Source organism: Melanaphis sacchari, unplaced genomic scaffold, assembly GCF_002803265.2.
Source record: "Melanaphis sacchari strain LSU unplaced genomic scaffold, SCAv2.0 Contig0_pilon_pilon, whole genome shotgun sequence".
Taxonomy (NCBI): Eukaryota; Metazoa; Arthropoda; class Insecta; order Hemiptera; family Aphididae; genus Melanaphis; species Melanaphis sacchari.
The window spans coordinates 3,137,274-3,156,484 of record NW_020270366.1 but is presented as its reverse complement, the minus strand read 5'-3'; the positions used below and the strand labels follow the sequence as shown (position 1 = coordinate 3,156,484).

The following is a 19,211-nucleotide window of genomic DNA, read 5'->3' as shown; positions in this document are numbered from 1 at the left end:
ATAAATTAACATTTAGTACATAATACATAGGTATATATTAAAGTGTTCCTTAACAAATCGTACTTATTTTATTGTTAAATAAGATTTTTTTATATAACTAAATAACAATAAAAATTTTAAAATATTTTTTTTTAAAACTAACAATAAATTTTATATTTTATATTCATTAAATTCTATCTAAAAACATTACCAAAATTTAGTATTGTCTACATGAAAAATATATAAACTTTAATTTAATGTAATTACTTTGATTAAAATAAATGATCTAAAATTATCATTACTTAATAATTTTAAATACATAATTTATGGATTTTAATATGAGAATTTTTTTAGAATTATTCAGGGTGATTCACAAAGCATGCTCTATTTGATTTCATTTAAATTCTTAATTTTTTGGATTTCTAAATATACTTAAGTAATATATTTTCAAATACATAGATATATAATTATTATAATTATAATATAAATATATATATATATATATATTTATATTTATATATTATACTTAATCTATCAAAATTTTTTTAATATTTAAAAATTGTACGAGTAGGTATAATAAATACTAAATCTAATCATTTCAGATTAATACTTAAATATTTTAATAACTCGGAAACTAATTGTTTGGATTTTAATTTATATATAATGATTTTTTCAAAATAATCTACTCAAAAGTCTACAGTAAGATAGATTGGTTATTTTTTGTAAAAAAAAAATGAAATTTTTATCATCACCTTAAAATTTAAATGGAATAGCAATTAAAAACATGCCTCATTTTAAGAATATTTAAAAATTCCATTATAAAATAAAATAGGGACGTATGTTAGATAAATCATCCTGTATATACTATTTGAAATTATTATAAAATTATTCTTAAAAGAACTGTTTTGAAATTTTGAAATTTTACTAAAATTAAATAAAATTTTTGTTTTTTAGAAAAAAATAAATAATGAATTACTTATTTTTATTTAGGTTATGAAAACTGTTATTAGTTATGACTTGCGGGAATAAAAAACATTAAAATCTATTATTAAAATTTACCTACGATTTGAGTTTTATAAATAGGAATTTTTGAAAATGTCACCGTATTCACTATACTATTGTATTTATAATATTATATTCTTTAAAAAATTATTCTAGAATTATTTCTAAAGCCTTATTAAGTTATTAGTCATTGGAATATAAAGTCATCAAATTTATTAATGCATTATTAAACTACCTTTTAAAAGCATTGATTAAATTATAGGTATTCATTTATTTGGCTGCATCCGAATTGGTTCCCATACCTGAAAATTGACATCCGAATTGGTTCCCGACATTCCATGGAACACACATCCGAATTGGTTCCCGATATTCCACGGAACACACATCCGAATTGGTTCCCGATATTCTAGGTAGACAAGAAACTTTTTTTTTTCGATCATGTTTTAAAAATCATATCAACAAAATTGCTTTTTTGATTTTTTGAATTTTTGAATTTTGCTTTAATATGAACTTATATAGCAAGTTCAACAGTTGTTTCTATTCCGCAAATCCGAACATTTTTCAATTTATTGATGTGTTGAAAGAAGTTCAAATTGAAACGTATGTTAAATTGCGAAGTACAAACAAATTACAGAATTTGAAGTCCAAAAATAAGGAAACATTTATAAAAATAGAAATGGACAAATACAAAAGTAATGAAATTACTAAATTAGAATTTATAAACAATGTTTGTTGCAAATTTTTACCTTAGTAATACATTAATATATACCTAATTATTATACTTAAAAAAAAAAAAAAAAAATTGACGAGTTGAAAAACTGTATTATTATTATTATATTATGTATTATTTTTCATTTTTTTTAATGACATTCGTGACAAAAGCCACAATTTTTAACCATTTCCTGGGAACCAATTCGGAACAACCCGGGAACCAATTCGGATATACCCTTCGTAACAACCCGGGAACCAATTCGGACGTTTGGGAACCAATTCGGATACACCGATTTATTTAATAAAATACTCGTTTTTTGATTACTTTTCTACTAAATATTTTATTTACAATAATATGCTGTTTTTAAGATAACATTGTATAAGAATTAATTATTATTTAGACGTATAGCTTATTTCTCTATGTTCTATAGTCATAGAAAATAAATAAAAATCGATTTTAGTAATTCAAGATTTTTGGGCCATTATCAATAATGTCTATTATTGGATGATTTGTATAAAATTTATAATATAGGAGGTACGTACGAATAAATAAAGATAGCTAGTAGGTTTTTGAAACTATGAAATATAAAGTATGAAATGTTTTCCAATTTAATTTTCTATCTATATGGATTAATTATAACTTGTCTATAAGTATAGGAACTGGAGATTTGATTTTTAGTGTTTTATAACATATCTATGATTAATAAATTATAAAACTCAAAGTACCTATCATATTTTCAACTCATACATTTTAAAATTGTTAATCACTTAAACGTGAATTATAGGTACTTAAGTCTGATTGAAAATTATTTTTAGTGATTTAAATGTTTAGAAAACAGCGTTTCGTTGCATTCAAATTCAAAATGATAACACTTCTTTAAGTTCTAACACCTAAGTTGCTTATAAAAACTACTATTTAAGTAATTGCAAAAAAATATTTGTGTTCTTACAATAAAGATTTAAACAGTAATAACTATTTTAATACGAGTATACTAAAAAGAGTTGAACTCATAATAAATCTTATTTTTGTGTTTACTTAGGTGAATTTCAACGAATAATATTTTATCAAAATAATTTTTAAACGTAGGTAGGTATTTAATGATTTAATTGATTATAAAATCATACAATTAATGTAATTTAAAGCTTTATAAAACTATATACTCGTAAATAAATATTTTTGGTATAGCAAAGTATGTAATAACATTTTTATAATTATCACATTTTTACATAACTAAATAATATGGTTTGTCTGAATTCATTTTTATAAAAATTTAAATTTCCTATTTATATTTTATTTTCAGCATGATTGGATGTGGTTTATATTGACTAATTCATAACATTAACGTTTTTAAATTCTAATCTTCAAATTATTTCAATTCTGACTAAATTGTTTAAATCTTAATTTTAAAAGATTAACTGTTACTTATTTTCAAATATTTATAGTACAGCTTAATTAAAGACATTTGATAAACGAATTTAAATTAGATATCTTATAATACATTTATTATTAAATATATATAAAACTAATTAAAACTTATTTTAAACTTATTATTTTTATAATTGTATTTTAAAATACAGATTTTTGTGACTACTATGTTAAAATAAGTAAAAATTCTCTTTATCTAATTTTTTTTTTTATTGTGATGTTACCATACAATACAGGTATTAAAAATTATAATTACGTAGATATACTAACTAAATATAATATAATGAACTGAAAAGTTTTCCCATCAATTTATTGTACGATCTAAAGACATTATCTTAAGATTTTTTTATTTTATACTATTTTAAATTTTAAAAATAATGTAACTATATTATTTTTAAGTTTATAATATTTATTTAATAGAATTTATAGTTAGTTAATGTATTTCATTTGTGTATTATGTTTTTTGAATCTAAGTGAAAAAATTAATTTATATTAGATTTGTATATGGTACTCTTCATAAAAGTAATTGATGTACCTACATCTTAATTAATAAGTATACTTTTATACCTAAAAATATAAAATATCAATCGAATTTTTAAATTTTTAGTATAAAAAAAAAAAAATGCATCAAATATATAGTTTTGAAAATTTTATAAATGCTAAATTTTAAGTGCAATTTTAGATTATATTTTACATATGATCCATAATTTTCTTTATTTTTGTTTACTTGCTTATTTAAAAAATATATATATACAATTTATACATTTAGTATAATAAGCAAAAGATATTACACAAAAAAAACCTTGTCATTGGTAAGTTGAACGTTTATTATAAGTTCTTTTAAACAAATTTTTTTCTCATTTTAACTCAGAAGTCACTATATAATCAACATATGATTTCTTTATTCCTAAAAATTCTTACTAAATATTAACTTAAAATTTTAAATGGTAATGATTATATAATTTATATCATAAACGCACGTGAAATATAATATATGATAATAAATCAAAGTACGTGATAATACGCAAATAACTTTATTAAATATGAGATTATTAGTCTGACGTTAGATGTATAGGCGTAGGTAACTTACACGTTTAAAATATTTTAAACTGTCAAGTATTAGATATAAATATTGAAATATAACCTAACATAATTCTACAATATGATAAATCATATAATATAAAATATATATCTATTTATGCTAAAATCAAAAGGTATACCTTATCAGTTATATTTAGCAAATAAAAGATTACTTCTAAGTTATTTCTAATTAACATTTAAAAAAGTTAAATTTCTCGTTTAATATTTAAATCAAATTTATATAGTGAAGAAACATTTGACCATAGTCTAAAATGTCTAAAAATATACTCATTTAAAATTAATGTAGTTTTGCTTTACAGTAAAATTAGACAAGATAAAATTACACATTTTCAAATTTTGAGATTTCGTTTATATTATGTCTATAATTTAAGATTCAAGTTTGATAAATATTTTTCAAGTATAATAAATTATAATATATTATATTATTTATATTGCTATATAGATACTAAAAATTATTATTTTTTATGAACCATAACAATTTAAAGTACGTATTCTTATTGATAATCATACATTGAATTATTATGAACAATCAACATTATTAGTCATTCAATTGTAAATTATAAATTATAAGTTCCATTCATTATAGGCTTTTTTTTTTTGAAAGTTAAATTGTTAAAAATATTCCTACTATTTTATCTGTATATAATTTCTCAATACTCTAAAATGACATATTTCTAATCAAAAAAGTATAAAACCAATTAAAGTGAAAAATAGAGCGCCTGAAAATGTACATATAAGCAACACAATTACGTACCATGACCTATGTGTATGTGTTTACTAAGTACCTATAAATATGTAAGTATCAAATTCTCAAACATTGAAACATTTTTGGGTTTTGATTTTCTGAGCCTAGCCTCTGATTTTTATGCTTTTAATAGTAATTTTATTCAGATATTAGGTAGTATAACATTTTTTTGTAGTCCAGAGATTTTATTGAGTAGGTTTAAATATGTGGCATTTTGACCATTTTGTTAACTATTTATTTTAGTATTATATAAATAGAATACATACAATATTGTCAATTCTAATTTTAAGATCTAAACATTTAGTACAAGGTTAAACACACACATACACGTATACATAATATATTTTCCTAATTCCATGACAACCATAATAAAATTATTTAAAAAAACAGAAGAAGTTGCTCTGCTATATAATAGGTTTCTACTTTTGAGCTATTGAGAATGTGTTGAATTTAAATTCATACTTTTAAAATAACTACTTTTTGTTTAAATATTAAATTTTAGCTTAAAACATCTTAACTTTAAAAACGTTTATCAAAAAAATTTTACTTATGTATTTTAGATATTTTTAGTTATTATTGTTGAAAAGTTAATACATTATTTACAACAAAAAATTCACAATTATTTTCATAATTTTGATCAATTTTATCAAAATATGATCTATAAACACTTAATAAAAAAATTGCGCCTATTTATTTTAAATATTTCAAATTAATAAAAGTTTTTGCCAGTAATATTAAATTTATTTGTCAACATTTTTTTATCCTTAAATGGCTTAAATATATCAACAATTACCGAATTAGTTTGAAAATTAAATCATGTCTAGAAAATGCTAACATACCTAAATATTTTATAAAAAGGTCTAATATTTACGGTTATAAGTTTTTGAATTACAACCAACTAACAAAATCGATTTTTTCAAAAATAAATGTAGTATAAACATTCTCGTTTTCTATAATTTTTTTTAGTTTTTGAAAAGTACTAGTTTTAGATGTTTGATTTTCTACTATAAAATCTACCATTAAATTTGAATATTAGATGATTTAAATGTTTATTATACTGTTCTAAAGATGATGACAGACGTAAAAACATATACATTTTGCTTCGTTCTGAATCTAAATTTAAAAATGTTTAGACTAACGTTATAAAAACATTTAAAAACTAATTATTATACACTACTATAAAGTAAGTAAAAAGTAACACTTAACATGAGTAATAATTTGTTTTTCAATAGGGTCTTTTTTATTTTCTTACCAGAATTCTGTTTATGCCACTGTTACCTATTATAGTCCCAACTCTTATTAAGAGGATTGTAATTAATACTTACACATGTGAAATGCTTATTACTTGCTTCAAAATAAAATACAAAAAAAAAAAGCCTACATTGAGCTATAATATATAATATTAATATCTTTAAATTTTAATATAGGTAATAAATTCAGCTTAAATTTAAAATATCAGCAACTCTTTTAAATAAAAATAATAATATTAAAAATAACGGAGTTAAGTGGATTATTCTGAAGGTAAAATGTGAATTGACTGGCGTTTGTAAGATATGGCAATACGGGAGATAACACATGTGAATATATCCTCTTAACTTTTAGGGTAAATGCAAGTTATAGATGCCTACATGGCTACATAACAATAATTAACAATAACAAAAACACAATCTTAGCAGTATTATTTTTAAATAAATCTTAATCTAAGCTTTCTATACTTTTTTTCTGGTTTCGAAGTAACTGTATACTGTACTGTTGTTGAAAATTAAACAATTTTTAGATAGCCAAGTAACGGACATTTAAACAATAAACATGTAGGTATATTAATTCTCCATTTAGCTCTTAAATTTGTATTAGGAACCTCCTTTTACTTGTTATACGAATTTTTTTAAAACCATTATGTCAACTAAAATGAATATACAAGTTGTAGGGTGTATATTATCTAATTCTTTTCATATTACTAAATATCTATTACTTGTACGTTTCATTTTACACTTATTTAAAATTTAACCATTGAAATTGTTATTAAATTTTAGAATTTGGTGAAACATCGGCACGATTTGATTAATAAATATGTTATAAAAGGTGTTATGGATATTGAATGGACGAGATGTTTATGGAATATAAATCAAGTATAAATAAAAACAAATTACAGTTAAATAGTACTTCATATTCTTCATAAAATTGTATAGGTATTCAAACAAATCTTGTTTTTAGATTCTTGGTGGTGTGAAACGCCAAGATACTGTAGCAATATTTATCAATGAAAAGTATATAGGCACTTGCGTAGAATTTCAACATTATATAAGCTCCAAATACAATATTACCATAAGTTTATGGTCACTGAATTATAGACAACTTGCATTGATTGATGTTCAAAACTATTATAACAGTAAGGTACAAGTTTAAAATGACTTAAATTATACATTAACTTTAAATATAATAATATGAATCAATGCAGCCAATTTTATTTTAATCATTTTAACGTCGCGATTTAAAAATGCGAGTCAAAAATAGTCTGTCAATTCGTAACCTCTTGTAATTTTTTTCGGTCTTACAAGCTTCAATTATTTTATCATTAGCGGGATAAATAAGTAATATCTAACATATAAGTATGCTTTTTACGAAAATAAAACATTTCGAATATGTATTTACTATTTATAAATACCATTAATACTTAATACGTTAACAAGTGAGTGAAAGAGTAGTTGGTTGTGGAATGCTCCGAGTGCCCGTATCTATCTACGAGATAGTACCTATCTACTTTTAATCATGCGTGTGCTATTGCATTGTGAAAATTATTTGTAATCAGTTTTATTTTCATATTATTTAATGTAAGTATTATCGGAAACAAGTAGAATAATTTTAAATGTGTTTTGTTGGTTTTAATTGATATTTAGAAACTCAAAACATTTTTTTTTTTCGTACACAATTGTTTAATTCTTTGTGACTGACTTGACCTATTGTTTATGGGGTGGCGAGTAATTGGGAACCCAATAAAAAATTATAAACATTCTATCGTAATATACAGTAGCAACTAGTGCTGGTAATTATGTTATAATTAGTGATTCATTAATAATTTAATATTAATATTTTGTAAGAATTCCGGTTATAAAACAGTTAATAAATATAATATAATTAATAATATCACTGCCTATATTATTATTTATTAATTATACATCTAAATAAATGTTTATATACATTGTCCGATATTGTGACTTATAATTCGAGTTAAACGATTTATAAATTTTAATATTCAATACCTATCTGACTATTATTAATTACATAATTTCTTATTTTGATCACTAAATTCTAATATTGCATAAAATACCACATTGTTCACATATTTTATAGGCACTCAGTTACCGTGTTGTACATTACATATCTATTGATAAATACATAGGTATTACAATACTATACAAGTAGGTAGGTATATAACCATATGTCTATAATATCTATCATTTTTAGTTGACATTCGTACGTATGGTTTTTGAAGTTAACAATTGGGAAATTGGTCACATTATTTTTGTTGTTAGTATACATATTATTATTTATTTTATTTTAATAAATATCTTTAAATAAAAAATAGTGAATATTTTAGTTGTTTGATAAACTAGTTCCAAAAACTTGTAAATATTTTAAACAATTATGCATTAATAAAATTGAAGGATACTTAAACAGTTCTGTCCACAGGATTGATATAAATAACGGTTTTATTCAAGCTGGACGTAAGTAAATGATTTATTTTTCAAATAATCCGCTTGAGTTATTTTATTTTTATAAATTTCGTTCACAGGAATATTAAATCAAGTGGCGTATTTAAAAAAAGAAAATTTCTTAGTCAGTCATGATAGAAGAGGTGTGTTGTCATTAGCTAGTAGACAAACATATTTTAATGGCCCGGAATTTATTATTAGTTTTCAACCAAATCCTTGGATGAATAATAAATATGTGGCGTTTGGGTAACTAAAATAAAGACATTAAGGTCAAAATCATAAATAATAAACAATAATTTTCAATGGTACAGACATGCTGTCGAGGGTGAAAAAACCTTAAAAATAATTGAGAAATTGTCGAACGCACATACAATCTTTAACCAACCAATACGTATAACGTCGTATGATATATTACCAAACTGCAATACTCGTTCTGTCGTTGAAACAAAATTAGACAAATTTTTATATTCTATTATTGAAAAAATTATACTCAAAGCTATGTATATAAACACATACGGCAAACCCAAACCTCTTTATAAACCTACTATCACAAATCTTCAGTATATAGAATCGATTGTTCAAACCTTAACAACTAATGTTATGAGTAAAATTAAAGACTTTACACCATCTCAAGAAAATATACCATTTATGGATTATTCAAAACAGTTAAGACTACCAGGTTCTATATCTATTCCAAGCGCGCCATCTATCTGCAAAGATGGAACAAAGAAAAAACATTCACTCATAAAGTTAACGCCATATTCTACTGGTTTTAATGGCACTACAAATAAATTACACAAAACTGATGAAACAAAGTCGACGATAAAATCGAAACAGCATACGGATGCTTGCAGTAAAATAAGAATCGACAAAAATGACGAGTATGGTATAAATTTACCAATAAATCATAAGAACTATTGGAAATATAAAAAAATTTATGATGTAATTTCCAATTGAATAAATCATAAGTAAATAAGTCATAATTCAACATTCGTCTATTATATTAGTTATCTAAACATGCATGGACATGACTGCATGAGTGCATGACACATCACTACATCAGTACATCACACATATTATAATATAATACATAGATAATTATTGATTGGTTCAGGGAAACCCAAGTAATCATCCTAGTAAGATTTCTGTAAATATGTACCTATTTAAATGAGTATCTTAATAATATTGTTTACTTACAAATATTATCTACTGAAATAAGTGAATGCGAGTTAAAATAATTAGTGAAATGCATTTTAAGAAGTCTATCCAACATTATAGTAGGCGCAAAACCCACAGTATTGAAAGCATATCATCCTAATTAACTGTTATACAAAGCAGAAACATTTAATTAGGGTGGCCAGATGTCTCTTTAAAAAAAAAAAAAGAGTACATTTTTACAAACTATTACTAACTAGAAACAAAAGTCAATATGGGGGGGGGGGACAGTTGGTACTATTTCAGGTAGAAAAATTTAAACAATATTACATAATTTGTTACTACAAAACACAGGTACCTAGTTAACAGATTATCTTCTATTAATAGCTTAGCTTTTCATATTAGTTAATGCAATGTTTTTTAGCTTAAATCTTATATTATTATCACTATTCACTCGGATCGAGGTTATTAGCAATTCATTTTGTAAATATTTCATAATATGACATAAACAAATAAAAGTATTTAAAAAAAATATGCTGATCTTATATTATGAAAATAATATGATTTATAACTTATATAACTCATCGGTTCATAGAAGTTTGTAGTAATTTTACCCGTATAAGTCACTTTTGAACACTTCCAACGAATATTTGATTTAATTATTTTTAAAACGGTATATTTATACCCATATTTAAAATTTTTTGGATTTAGTTAAGTAGTTTGGTTTTGGTTCGTAGTATATTTTAGAGTGTATAGATAAATAGGTTATGTTCTATTGTGTCATCGACGAATTCATGTTTCATACTGATTGCAATCACGATTCGTGATATAAAGTTTTAAACAATTTTATTTCATTTTAACTTGTAAAATATATTTCTCGGTTTTTTTATACCATACAAAGTGTCCACGATCAATTTTTACCAATTTATTATCATCGTATAAAGTATCTGCAATCGATTTTTACCAATTTATTTTCACCATAAAAATTGTCCGTGATATACCTACAATTTAAACAATAGATAGGACAAAGTAACCATTTACCATACATATTATACACACAAAAAATAGAAATCATCTTAAAAATCAATAAGCTTTGCTCAGAATCTAAAACAATTTTAAAAAAAAAGGTAGGCAAATGGTTACCACCCTACTGTACATTAGGTTCGAGTCAGTCACTGTAATAGCTGTATTACATTTTAATTCAATAATATATCATTGTATAGAAAAAGCAATTCTGAGCGGTGGACTGCGGAAAGGGATATCGTTAAACATAAAAGGTCGGAATGAGAAATTTGCGGTAAAACTAGCTTTTTATACTATACTCACCCATTTATTATTTAACGACGTTAAAAATATGTTTTTATGTTTATTCATTTTTTTTTTTATAGGCAATCGAATTACACTGTTATAATTTGTAATCATTAAATGTTTTAGATTTTTTTGGTTTTATACATTTTATATTAAAAAACGTTCATATTTATTATTTGTGTTTAAAATAATTATTAAGTAACCACAAAAGTACTCAAGTGAACATACCATGTGTTATTAAGAAAATAATAAATACCAATGAATATAACTATACATAGTATATAGGTATTACTTATAGAACAAATAGTTTTAATTTAACGTTCGAGGATGTCAACAAAAAGAAAGCGGTTGAACTGAAAAGGACCGGATGGTGTTAATAATCCATATGTTGACACTTGATAGTTGACAGATTTAAGGGTAGAAGTACCTAAAATGTAATATGTATTTCAATAACAAACCATCATGATATACATCTGGCACTCTAACACATTTTAAAACTCCATCATCGACTGATTATAGTCTATACAATTTGACTTACATAATACACATAGCTATATGTAAGAGTATAGTTAGATAAGTAATATTGAAATTAGCTGTTATAAGTTGGTATACTAACAATGTTATAATATGCATGTAAACCATACAATACACATTTTATAAGTAGTGTGGAACCCAATATTATTGGCTACATTTCAATTTATCATAATATGTTATATATATATATATATACATATATATACATTATTCTTGTAGTGAGAAATTAATTATTATTTTTTGGAAATTGGCCAAATATATTTTAGTAAACTTACTTTTAATGACCACTGAATATTATACAAGTTTAAAAACTTTCGAGATACGCCGAGAAATTAATATCTATATCATTAGCCATTTTAATTTTTTTTATATTTTTCCAAATTCGGTACACCAACAACTAATAAGTTAATTTAGGCACCGAAAGCCATTGCCGACAGAATTATAAAATATTATATTATAAAGTATATCACGGACAATTAATAATAAAATAATAATAACTAAGGCAAATTATAATCTATTGATACTATGATGTAATACATACTAATATATTACATTAAAATTAAAACTACGAATATAATAAATAAAAATATATCTTTCCCGGAAGTATTAGAACAATTGGTAATTGCTTAAAACTTATAAGACATAAATCACTATAATTATCAAATATTTCATACTCCAAATTTTGAAAATTTTAAAAATGTATTGTGTAATTCTACTTCTATTTAATTACTTAATTTTTATTTTTATTACTCATCAATCAATCAATGACTAAAATAGACTAAAAATGCAATCACTTTATTCAAAATCCCAGTTTTTTTTCTAAAAAAATAAAAATACATATCAAAGGATTCGGTAGGCTTCCTTCAAGGTTCCAAACTTTATATAATAAAAATAAAAGCATGATATAATCCTATAGTTATGAGTAGGTACCTATTAAATTTGTTTTCTTACGGATTCCAATTTTATCCACGAATAGCAACATTTTAAATGTGCGAAATTGAATATTTATTTATTATATAGTATTACACAGAATATTTATATTATTATTTTTTCTATGAAAGTATAACCCCTAAAAGAATTTCAGCAGGGAGAGGGGTCAAAATGGATATTGTCGGCTGTATCATATTGGTAATAATCAATAATGTATAAGTATTATGACATTGGTCACGGTAGTTGTTTTTTTCGTATCAATGTATTTACGAATAAGTGAAGACCTCTTCACCTGCAGCCTGCAGGTCATTGTGACGCTGCACTATGCAATAACATTAACCTGCAAACACTTCAAATCCTCTGCAATCGTACCACTTAACATTATATACAGAGGTATAGTCGGCTGCAATTATTATTGTTTGAATTTTATTCGGTGTTTCCATGTCATCGGGTATTAGTGCGTGTAAACGAAAACGCATATCTATCCACCTATATACGATGTATAAAATGTCGAGAGTAAGTACGTAGTATAAGCAGTATACCCACGCCTGAGTAAAACATTTTGAGGCGCCCTGGACACACGAGTTTTCCAACCCCGCCCACTTTCACGGTGCAATGGACACACGAAATAACAAAGTACCTACGTATAATACACGTGTATTATAGACAAGACGGGTATGCTGTTGAAGTCGTTGGACGACCGACGATAACTACGGGATGCGGCACGTCGGTGTGTCTCTTTGTCCGGCGGAATCACGAAGACGACGACGGGATGCCAATAATAATGTGCGCCGTGCGCGATTTTATCACCACGACCGTGTAACCACCGCCGCGGCCGATTACCTATATAGAGTGAGGTAGTCGTGTGAATGAATAATTATAAAATTATTTTTATCTAAATCATGAACCTACCGTTCTAGGAAGATACTATGTATTAAATAATGATTAAATAAAATAGAACGCGCAAGGGTTACGGTCTTGTACTCTTGTCCAAACACATGGACCATCCGATTCCCGAACCCCATTCGTCGATTCCAGTCTGTACATAATGTTTAAATATTATTGTTAGAATGATATAAATAGTACCTACTCTAAACATTAAAACAAATAGCCAGTCGTGAGAACTGAGTTACACTTGAGAAGCTGCGGAACAGTATACTTGTGAGTTGTAAGAAATGTTTAGCCTTTTAGGATATACCGACGTTACAATATTATCATACCTAGACGGTTAAATTGAATTAAAACCCTATGATAATGCTTACGTTTATTTTATATATTGATCATAATTTCATGAGGCAAAAGATAGTTACACAAAAAAAAGTTTATAATGTATACAACACGATTAATAAATATTTACATAATTGTGAGTTTATATCTTTAAATAACTAATAAATTTTTGTTTTATATCATAAAAAAATAAGTTTTACTTACCTTAATCATAAGATAAAATCCGTTTTTAAGTAGATAGCAATATATTATTTATAGCTTGAATTCGTTTGATTCTGATATTCAATATCAAAAAATAATTTTAATTTTAAAAAACTCCAATTTTATGAGTTAAGGAAAACTAGAAATAATTTCCAGTTATTTCTCGGCATCCGCGGATCACATAATTGTTGTTATATAGGAATCCATAACATTTTTTAATCATACAATTAATACATAAAATATTTTCAGCAACATATTTAAATATATATATATAAAGTACCCATTACGATGTAATTATTATAGAATAAAACAATTATATTATCCTGTGATATGATACAGGATGTAATATATTAAATATGAATAAAATAATTATATTCTACATTATTTAAAATTAAAATATTATTTTTAATTTTTAATTTTAAACTATCAAATTGGTGATAAATAATTACTAATTATACTAGTCTATATATTCATTTAATAATAGTTAATAGTTAATGTATATAAATTTTCATAACCAACAAATTTATGTTTAGTAATTAATAATTACTATTTAAATAATTTCAAATAAAATAAAATAGGTTCCTTTTAAAGAAGACAAGTATTGTATGTATCTACTATATCGTGTTTATTTTCTATTACATATTACAGTCTCAATATTTTCTTACACATAATTATATTTAACAACGATTAGGAAATAAATTAAAAAGTTGTCCAGAGATGTTGATGAAGATTTGTAAGTAAACTTGAAGGATTGTGTAAAACCGGTTGTCAGATTTGGTACAGTGGCGAGTTATTTAGTATATTAATCAAAGTACAAAGGTGGACTACACGCCCTCGCACTGCTGTTTGGCAATAAAAGTACAGCAAAAGATGCAGCGGTTCAATTTTTGCTATTAGTATCTAAACCCTCGGGCACGCGCTTGAACACTTGTAGTTCGTATCACAAGAGTTTACTACACTCGCGCACCTTGTACTTTCTATTACCTCCCACGCACAATGGATCGTTTATATTTTTACAAGCTTCCAATGTCCCACTTTTACTTTTCGTCGTTTAAATAATGATTTGTTTTTCACCTTCGTGTATTACCTATAAATTACATTAGGCAAATAAGGACAAGGACAGATAATAAATAAAAATACCAAACAATTACATATACATTTATATATTTTTTCATCTCCTCTTCATCAATATTTAAAACTCTACTTAGGACAGAATATAAAAAAAAGTATTTACAAAATACAAATACAATATATACTTATATATATTTAAAAATACTATATATAAGTACACTAAATTGGATGATCACAATAAGTAAATAACAACATGATAAAGGTCGACTATATATATATATATATTTTTAGTAAACATTCCTATTAAAATTAATCTATTAATGAGATTTAGTTTTGTCTGTACAACCAGGGAAATTCTTTTATTTTATTTTTTTTAACTCAAAGGAACTCATTTAAATTCAAATTGAAACTAAGGCAAGAAGCAATTCTACTAAATAAGTCATAAAATCCTAATAATAGTTGATACTCAAGTTAATAAAATATCTGAAACAAAAACAATACTATAATTTGTTTAATATAACAGAGGATACTGTTAATATGATTATATTATCACAAATAATAATGGATTAATTTAAAAAAAAAAAGAAAAATTCAATAATGTGAGTAGAATTTGATTTCATAAAAGTAGTCTCATTACTTTCTTTTCAAGAAACATCTTAAGGACATTATTCTATTAGCTAGTAATCATATCAAGCAGTATTTACTATATTAATTATCATTACAGTCCGTATTTTGGCTTCTTTTTAATTTATCAGAAATTCATAACATGAGTACCAATATAGATGGATTTATGGAAAAATATTTAACCCGGGACGGATATCATTGTTTTAACAATAATAAATAGTTTTAAAAATATGAATGTTATAAAATTGTTACTAGGTAGACATTTTATAAGTACCTATGTAAAAAAAAAAAAAATGGCACAGACATGTTAGTAAAAAAAATAAAGAAGCTAAACAATTCTTTTTAAGGATTAAATAAATGTGTTAAGTATAGGCCAATTGTATTGTTTGTTCAATAAAAAGTATATGATGTAAAATCAATGTTAAGAGTTTTTACCTCTTAATATTTTAAATACATCAACTATTATACTGATACTATTCTTGGCCCCTAAGAAATAAAGCAGTCTTTGAAAAAAAAAAATCATAGGTAATAAGAAACGAAAATGTTATATAATGGAATGTTGTTTAAGCTAAAGGAACACATTAAATTTAAACAGAAAAAATTACATAAATATTCTATGTACAAAAATAAAAAAATAAAAAAGAATAGTCAACTTATTTAGGGTCTATTTATTAAGTACAACAGTTATCCCTGTGATGATGAATTTTGATCGGATACATCTGATCTTCTGAATTACGTTCATCAGCTAGTGATCTAAACCTAACAAATCCATTTTCAGCAACTAACATGGACGGTGAAGGCTGTATGGCTGCTCTTTCTGCATACGCGTACATACTTCTAGAGTCATCATCCATTCGTTTTAATGATCTCCTTTCAGTAGTGTGCGCAAATAACTGATGGTTAGCTAATGGAGGACCACCCATTGAGTATGTGTCATCATATATGTGTTTACCCGTACGTAATGTATAATTGTGTACAGCTTGATTGGCACTGCAGATGGCTGGATAAATGTCATCTGATGGTGGATCACTCCGGGAAACAGTACCACGACATGGAAACAATGTTAAGCCGGATTGATTTTGAGCTTCTTTTTCGCTAGTATATCTTAGTGGCTGTATGGATGCCCAAAATATCAAAAAACATGATGATATCTCAATCACACGTACAGAGAACTGATAACCCCACCATAACCATGGGTTTGGCTGATCTTTACCCAGCATTTCATAGACACCAACCATACCATATAATTGAACTGATGCCATAAGAAGACTCAGCATACTAGTGGCCAATGTCACACGTACAGAATGAGCCAAAGTAGGGCGATGTTCATGGAAGCTAGCTCCAAATATAGTTCCTTGTTTTCTTAAGGAAGCATTAGTCATAGATCTATATAAACATACATAGGTCACTCCAAGTATCACACATAATAGAATGTAGATACATTTTGATACTAATGAAAGTATATGAGCTTCTGAATAAAACAATACAATAATACAAAATGCCATATAGCAACAAATAAATATTGCTAATAATGATGATTTTTGTAAATTATAAAAAATTGTTTTTACATCAGTGGCTCGCAACAGAAACAAAAATAAAACTGAGTATACAGTCAACAAGAGTGGGAATACTATGTTTAAAGCCAACCCAGACACTTGAATAGATAATGTTCCGTTTACGTTATATGGATCATATAACAAATAAGCACTCCTTACACAGCCTATGATTATTAATAAACCATGTATAGTTACAAAGTAACCACATGTTAATAATTTTTTAAATGCTCTTATCCTTGCTATACTAACCATTGAACAAAATACCAATATTAGGAAAAGTATAGCAATTAAATAAACATGAACATCCCAAAAAACTCCAAGAATATACCTGGCTCTTGGTTCAGGATGATCTGGCATAGATACAATTTCTGGATGTGATTCAGGTATATCAACATCATTTTTTGACTCTGTTACTTGTTGCTCCTTAAATATTGAAGGTTCATTTTCAGTTGTTTCTTCAGATGTCGTTTCATATACTTGTGATGAAGATGTGGTTTCGATTGGCTGAACAGTTCGTTGTGTGGGCTTGGGAACTTCTTGTTTTACAGTTCGAGATGGTTTAAGATCCTGGTCAAAATTTGGTTTATCGTTTCCTAATAATCCATCCATTTTCTTGCCTGTATCATCAAACAATATTCTAAAAACATTTGGGGTTGACAAGTTTTGTACTTGCTGTACCACAATACTATAAGTATCATTAAGGCCTTTGAATCCATTGACTGCTGTAGTACTAGTTGGTTCAGAATAAGTAGATTCTGGCACTCTTAACTTATTTAAACTAGGTGTATTAATTGTCTTCTTTTTTGTATCTGCTACTGGAACATCTACAGGTCTGATAGGTATAAATTCTTTCTCAAATTTTGCCTGCACAATTCCTGGCCGCCTAGTTTGCAATGGCTTTTCTGAATTACTACCCCTAAGTGTAGGTTTATCAGCAAATGGGTTGAACCGCTCTGGGGGTAGGGGTGGCGTAAAAGTGTTTCGATCTGGAGGATTATATGCAGGTATTAGACGATTAGTTGGACTAGTCACGTGCTGCTGTTGCTGAGACGAATTTGTCCGTGAAGCACGAGAGCCCGATCCTGGCTTTGACGCTAGCGTCTTATTGAACAGCTCATAGTCTACACCATCGGTTAACACCCGTCTGTCTAATACACTCATGTCATGATCGAACATTTGTGCATTGCTGTCAGACACCAGGAGCCAAAGCATTGCAGCAAGCAATACCTGTAGCATGACTGGTCGCATTTGCGTGATATCAGATACAGACTCCTTTCATTATTATAATGCTGTTGATTTAGGTTTTATTTTTAAAAAAACACTAACTCGGCCGTGTACTTAAATGTAACATGTCAACTTACGATAATACCCTGGACATTATAAGACGGCCGGGTTCACAGGTGTCGGCGGCGCACTGGATACCGATGCAATCCTTTGTCATGATACGCTGTCGACACGACCACGGTAGCTCCTAAGTGTGTCAACACATTTTTACATCAAAACTCGCGCACACCACGTCGTACTATGTTCGAACGATCACGACAGACGAATGTACAAGATTGTACGAACGATACGGCACCAACCAAATTCACACTCACGAACAGTGAACATACGCCCGGAAACAATAAACATTCCTAATAAACCATTACGTCTGGTGCGCCAGCCATTTGCATTTTGTTATAATGAATTTCCCAAAGACCTCATAATAATCATATGGTTCATGGATGTTATAAACAAACACATTAAAATCGATATAAAAATGTTACCCTTTATTTGTCTAAAAACATTGAAATAAATGAAAAAAAAAATCATCTCATATTTTATTTATTGTTTATTAGTCTATAATTAATAATTAGATACATTAATTGTTTATTAATATTAGAAAAATAATTCCTAGGTTGCTAACTTGAATATGATAAGCGAATATG

At 26.1% G+C, this 19,211-nt stretch overlaps 2 protein-coding genes across 2 annotated transcripts; one reads left to right on the top strand and one right to left on the bottom strand.

Annotated features, from left to right (window-relative positions):
* Positions 1-6,854: 6,854 nt before the first annotated feature.
* LOC112601036 (problable inactive peptidyl-prolyl cis-trans isomerase-like 6) lies at positions 6,855-9,634 on the top strand. Its single transcript, XM_025348439.1, has 7 exons — positions 6,855-6,938; positions 6,998-7,093; positions 7,179-7,358; positions 8,430-8,492; positions 8,563-8,689; positions 8,758-8,923; positions 8,989-9,634. The coding sequence occupies exons 1-7, from the start codon at positions 6,861-6,863 to the stop codon at positions 9,632-9,634; spliced, it is 1,356 nt and encodes a 451-aa protein (XP_025204224.1). The 5' UTR covers positions 6,855-6,860.
* Positions 9,635-16,194: 6,560 nt separating this feature from the next.
* LOC112594023 lies at positions 16,195-18,967 on the bottom strand. The gene has a single exon (XM_025338616.1). The coding sequence runs from the start codon at positions 18,529-18,531 to the stop codon at positions 16,399-16,401; it is 2,133 nt and encodes a 710-aa protein (XP_025194401.1). The 5' UTR covers positions 18,532-18,967; the 3' UTR covers positions 16,195-16,398.
* Between the last annotated feature and the right edge of the window lie 244 nt (positions 18,968-19,211).

Coding starts and splice junctions, on each gene's coding strand:
- LOC112601036 (XM_025348439.1), top strand. CDS start 6,861: ATGTCAACTAAAATGAATATACAAGTTGTAGGGTGTATATTATCTAAT. Junction 6,939..6,997: donor TTACTAAATATCTATTACTT/GTACGTTTCATT, acceptor ATTAAATTTTAG/AATTTGGTGAAACATCGGCA. Junction 7,094..7,178: donor GTTTATGGAATATAAATCAA/GTATAAATAAAA, acceptor TCTTGTTTTTAG/ATTCTTGGTGGTGTGAAACG.
- LOC112594023 (XM_025338616.1), bottom strand. CDS start 18,531: ATGCGACCAGTCATGCTACAGGTATTGCTTGCTGCAATGCTTTGGCTC.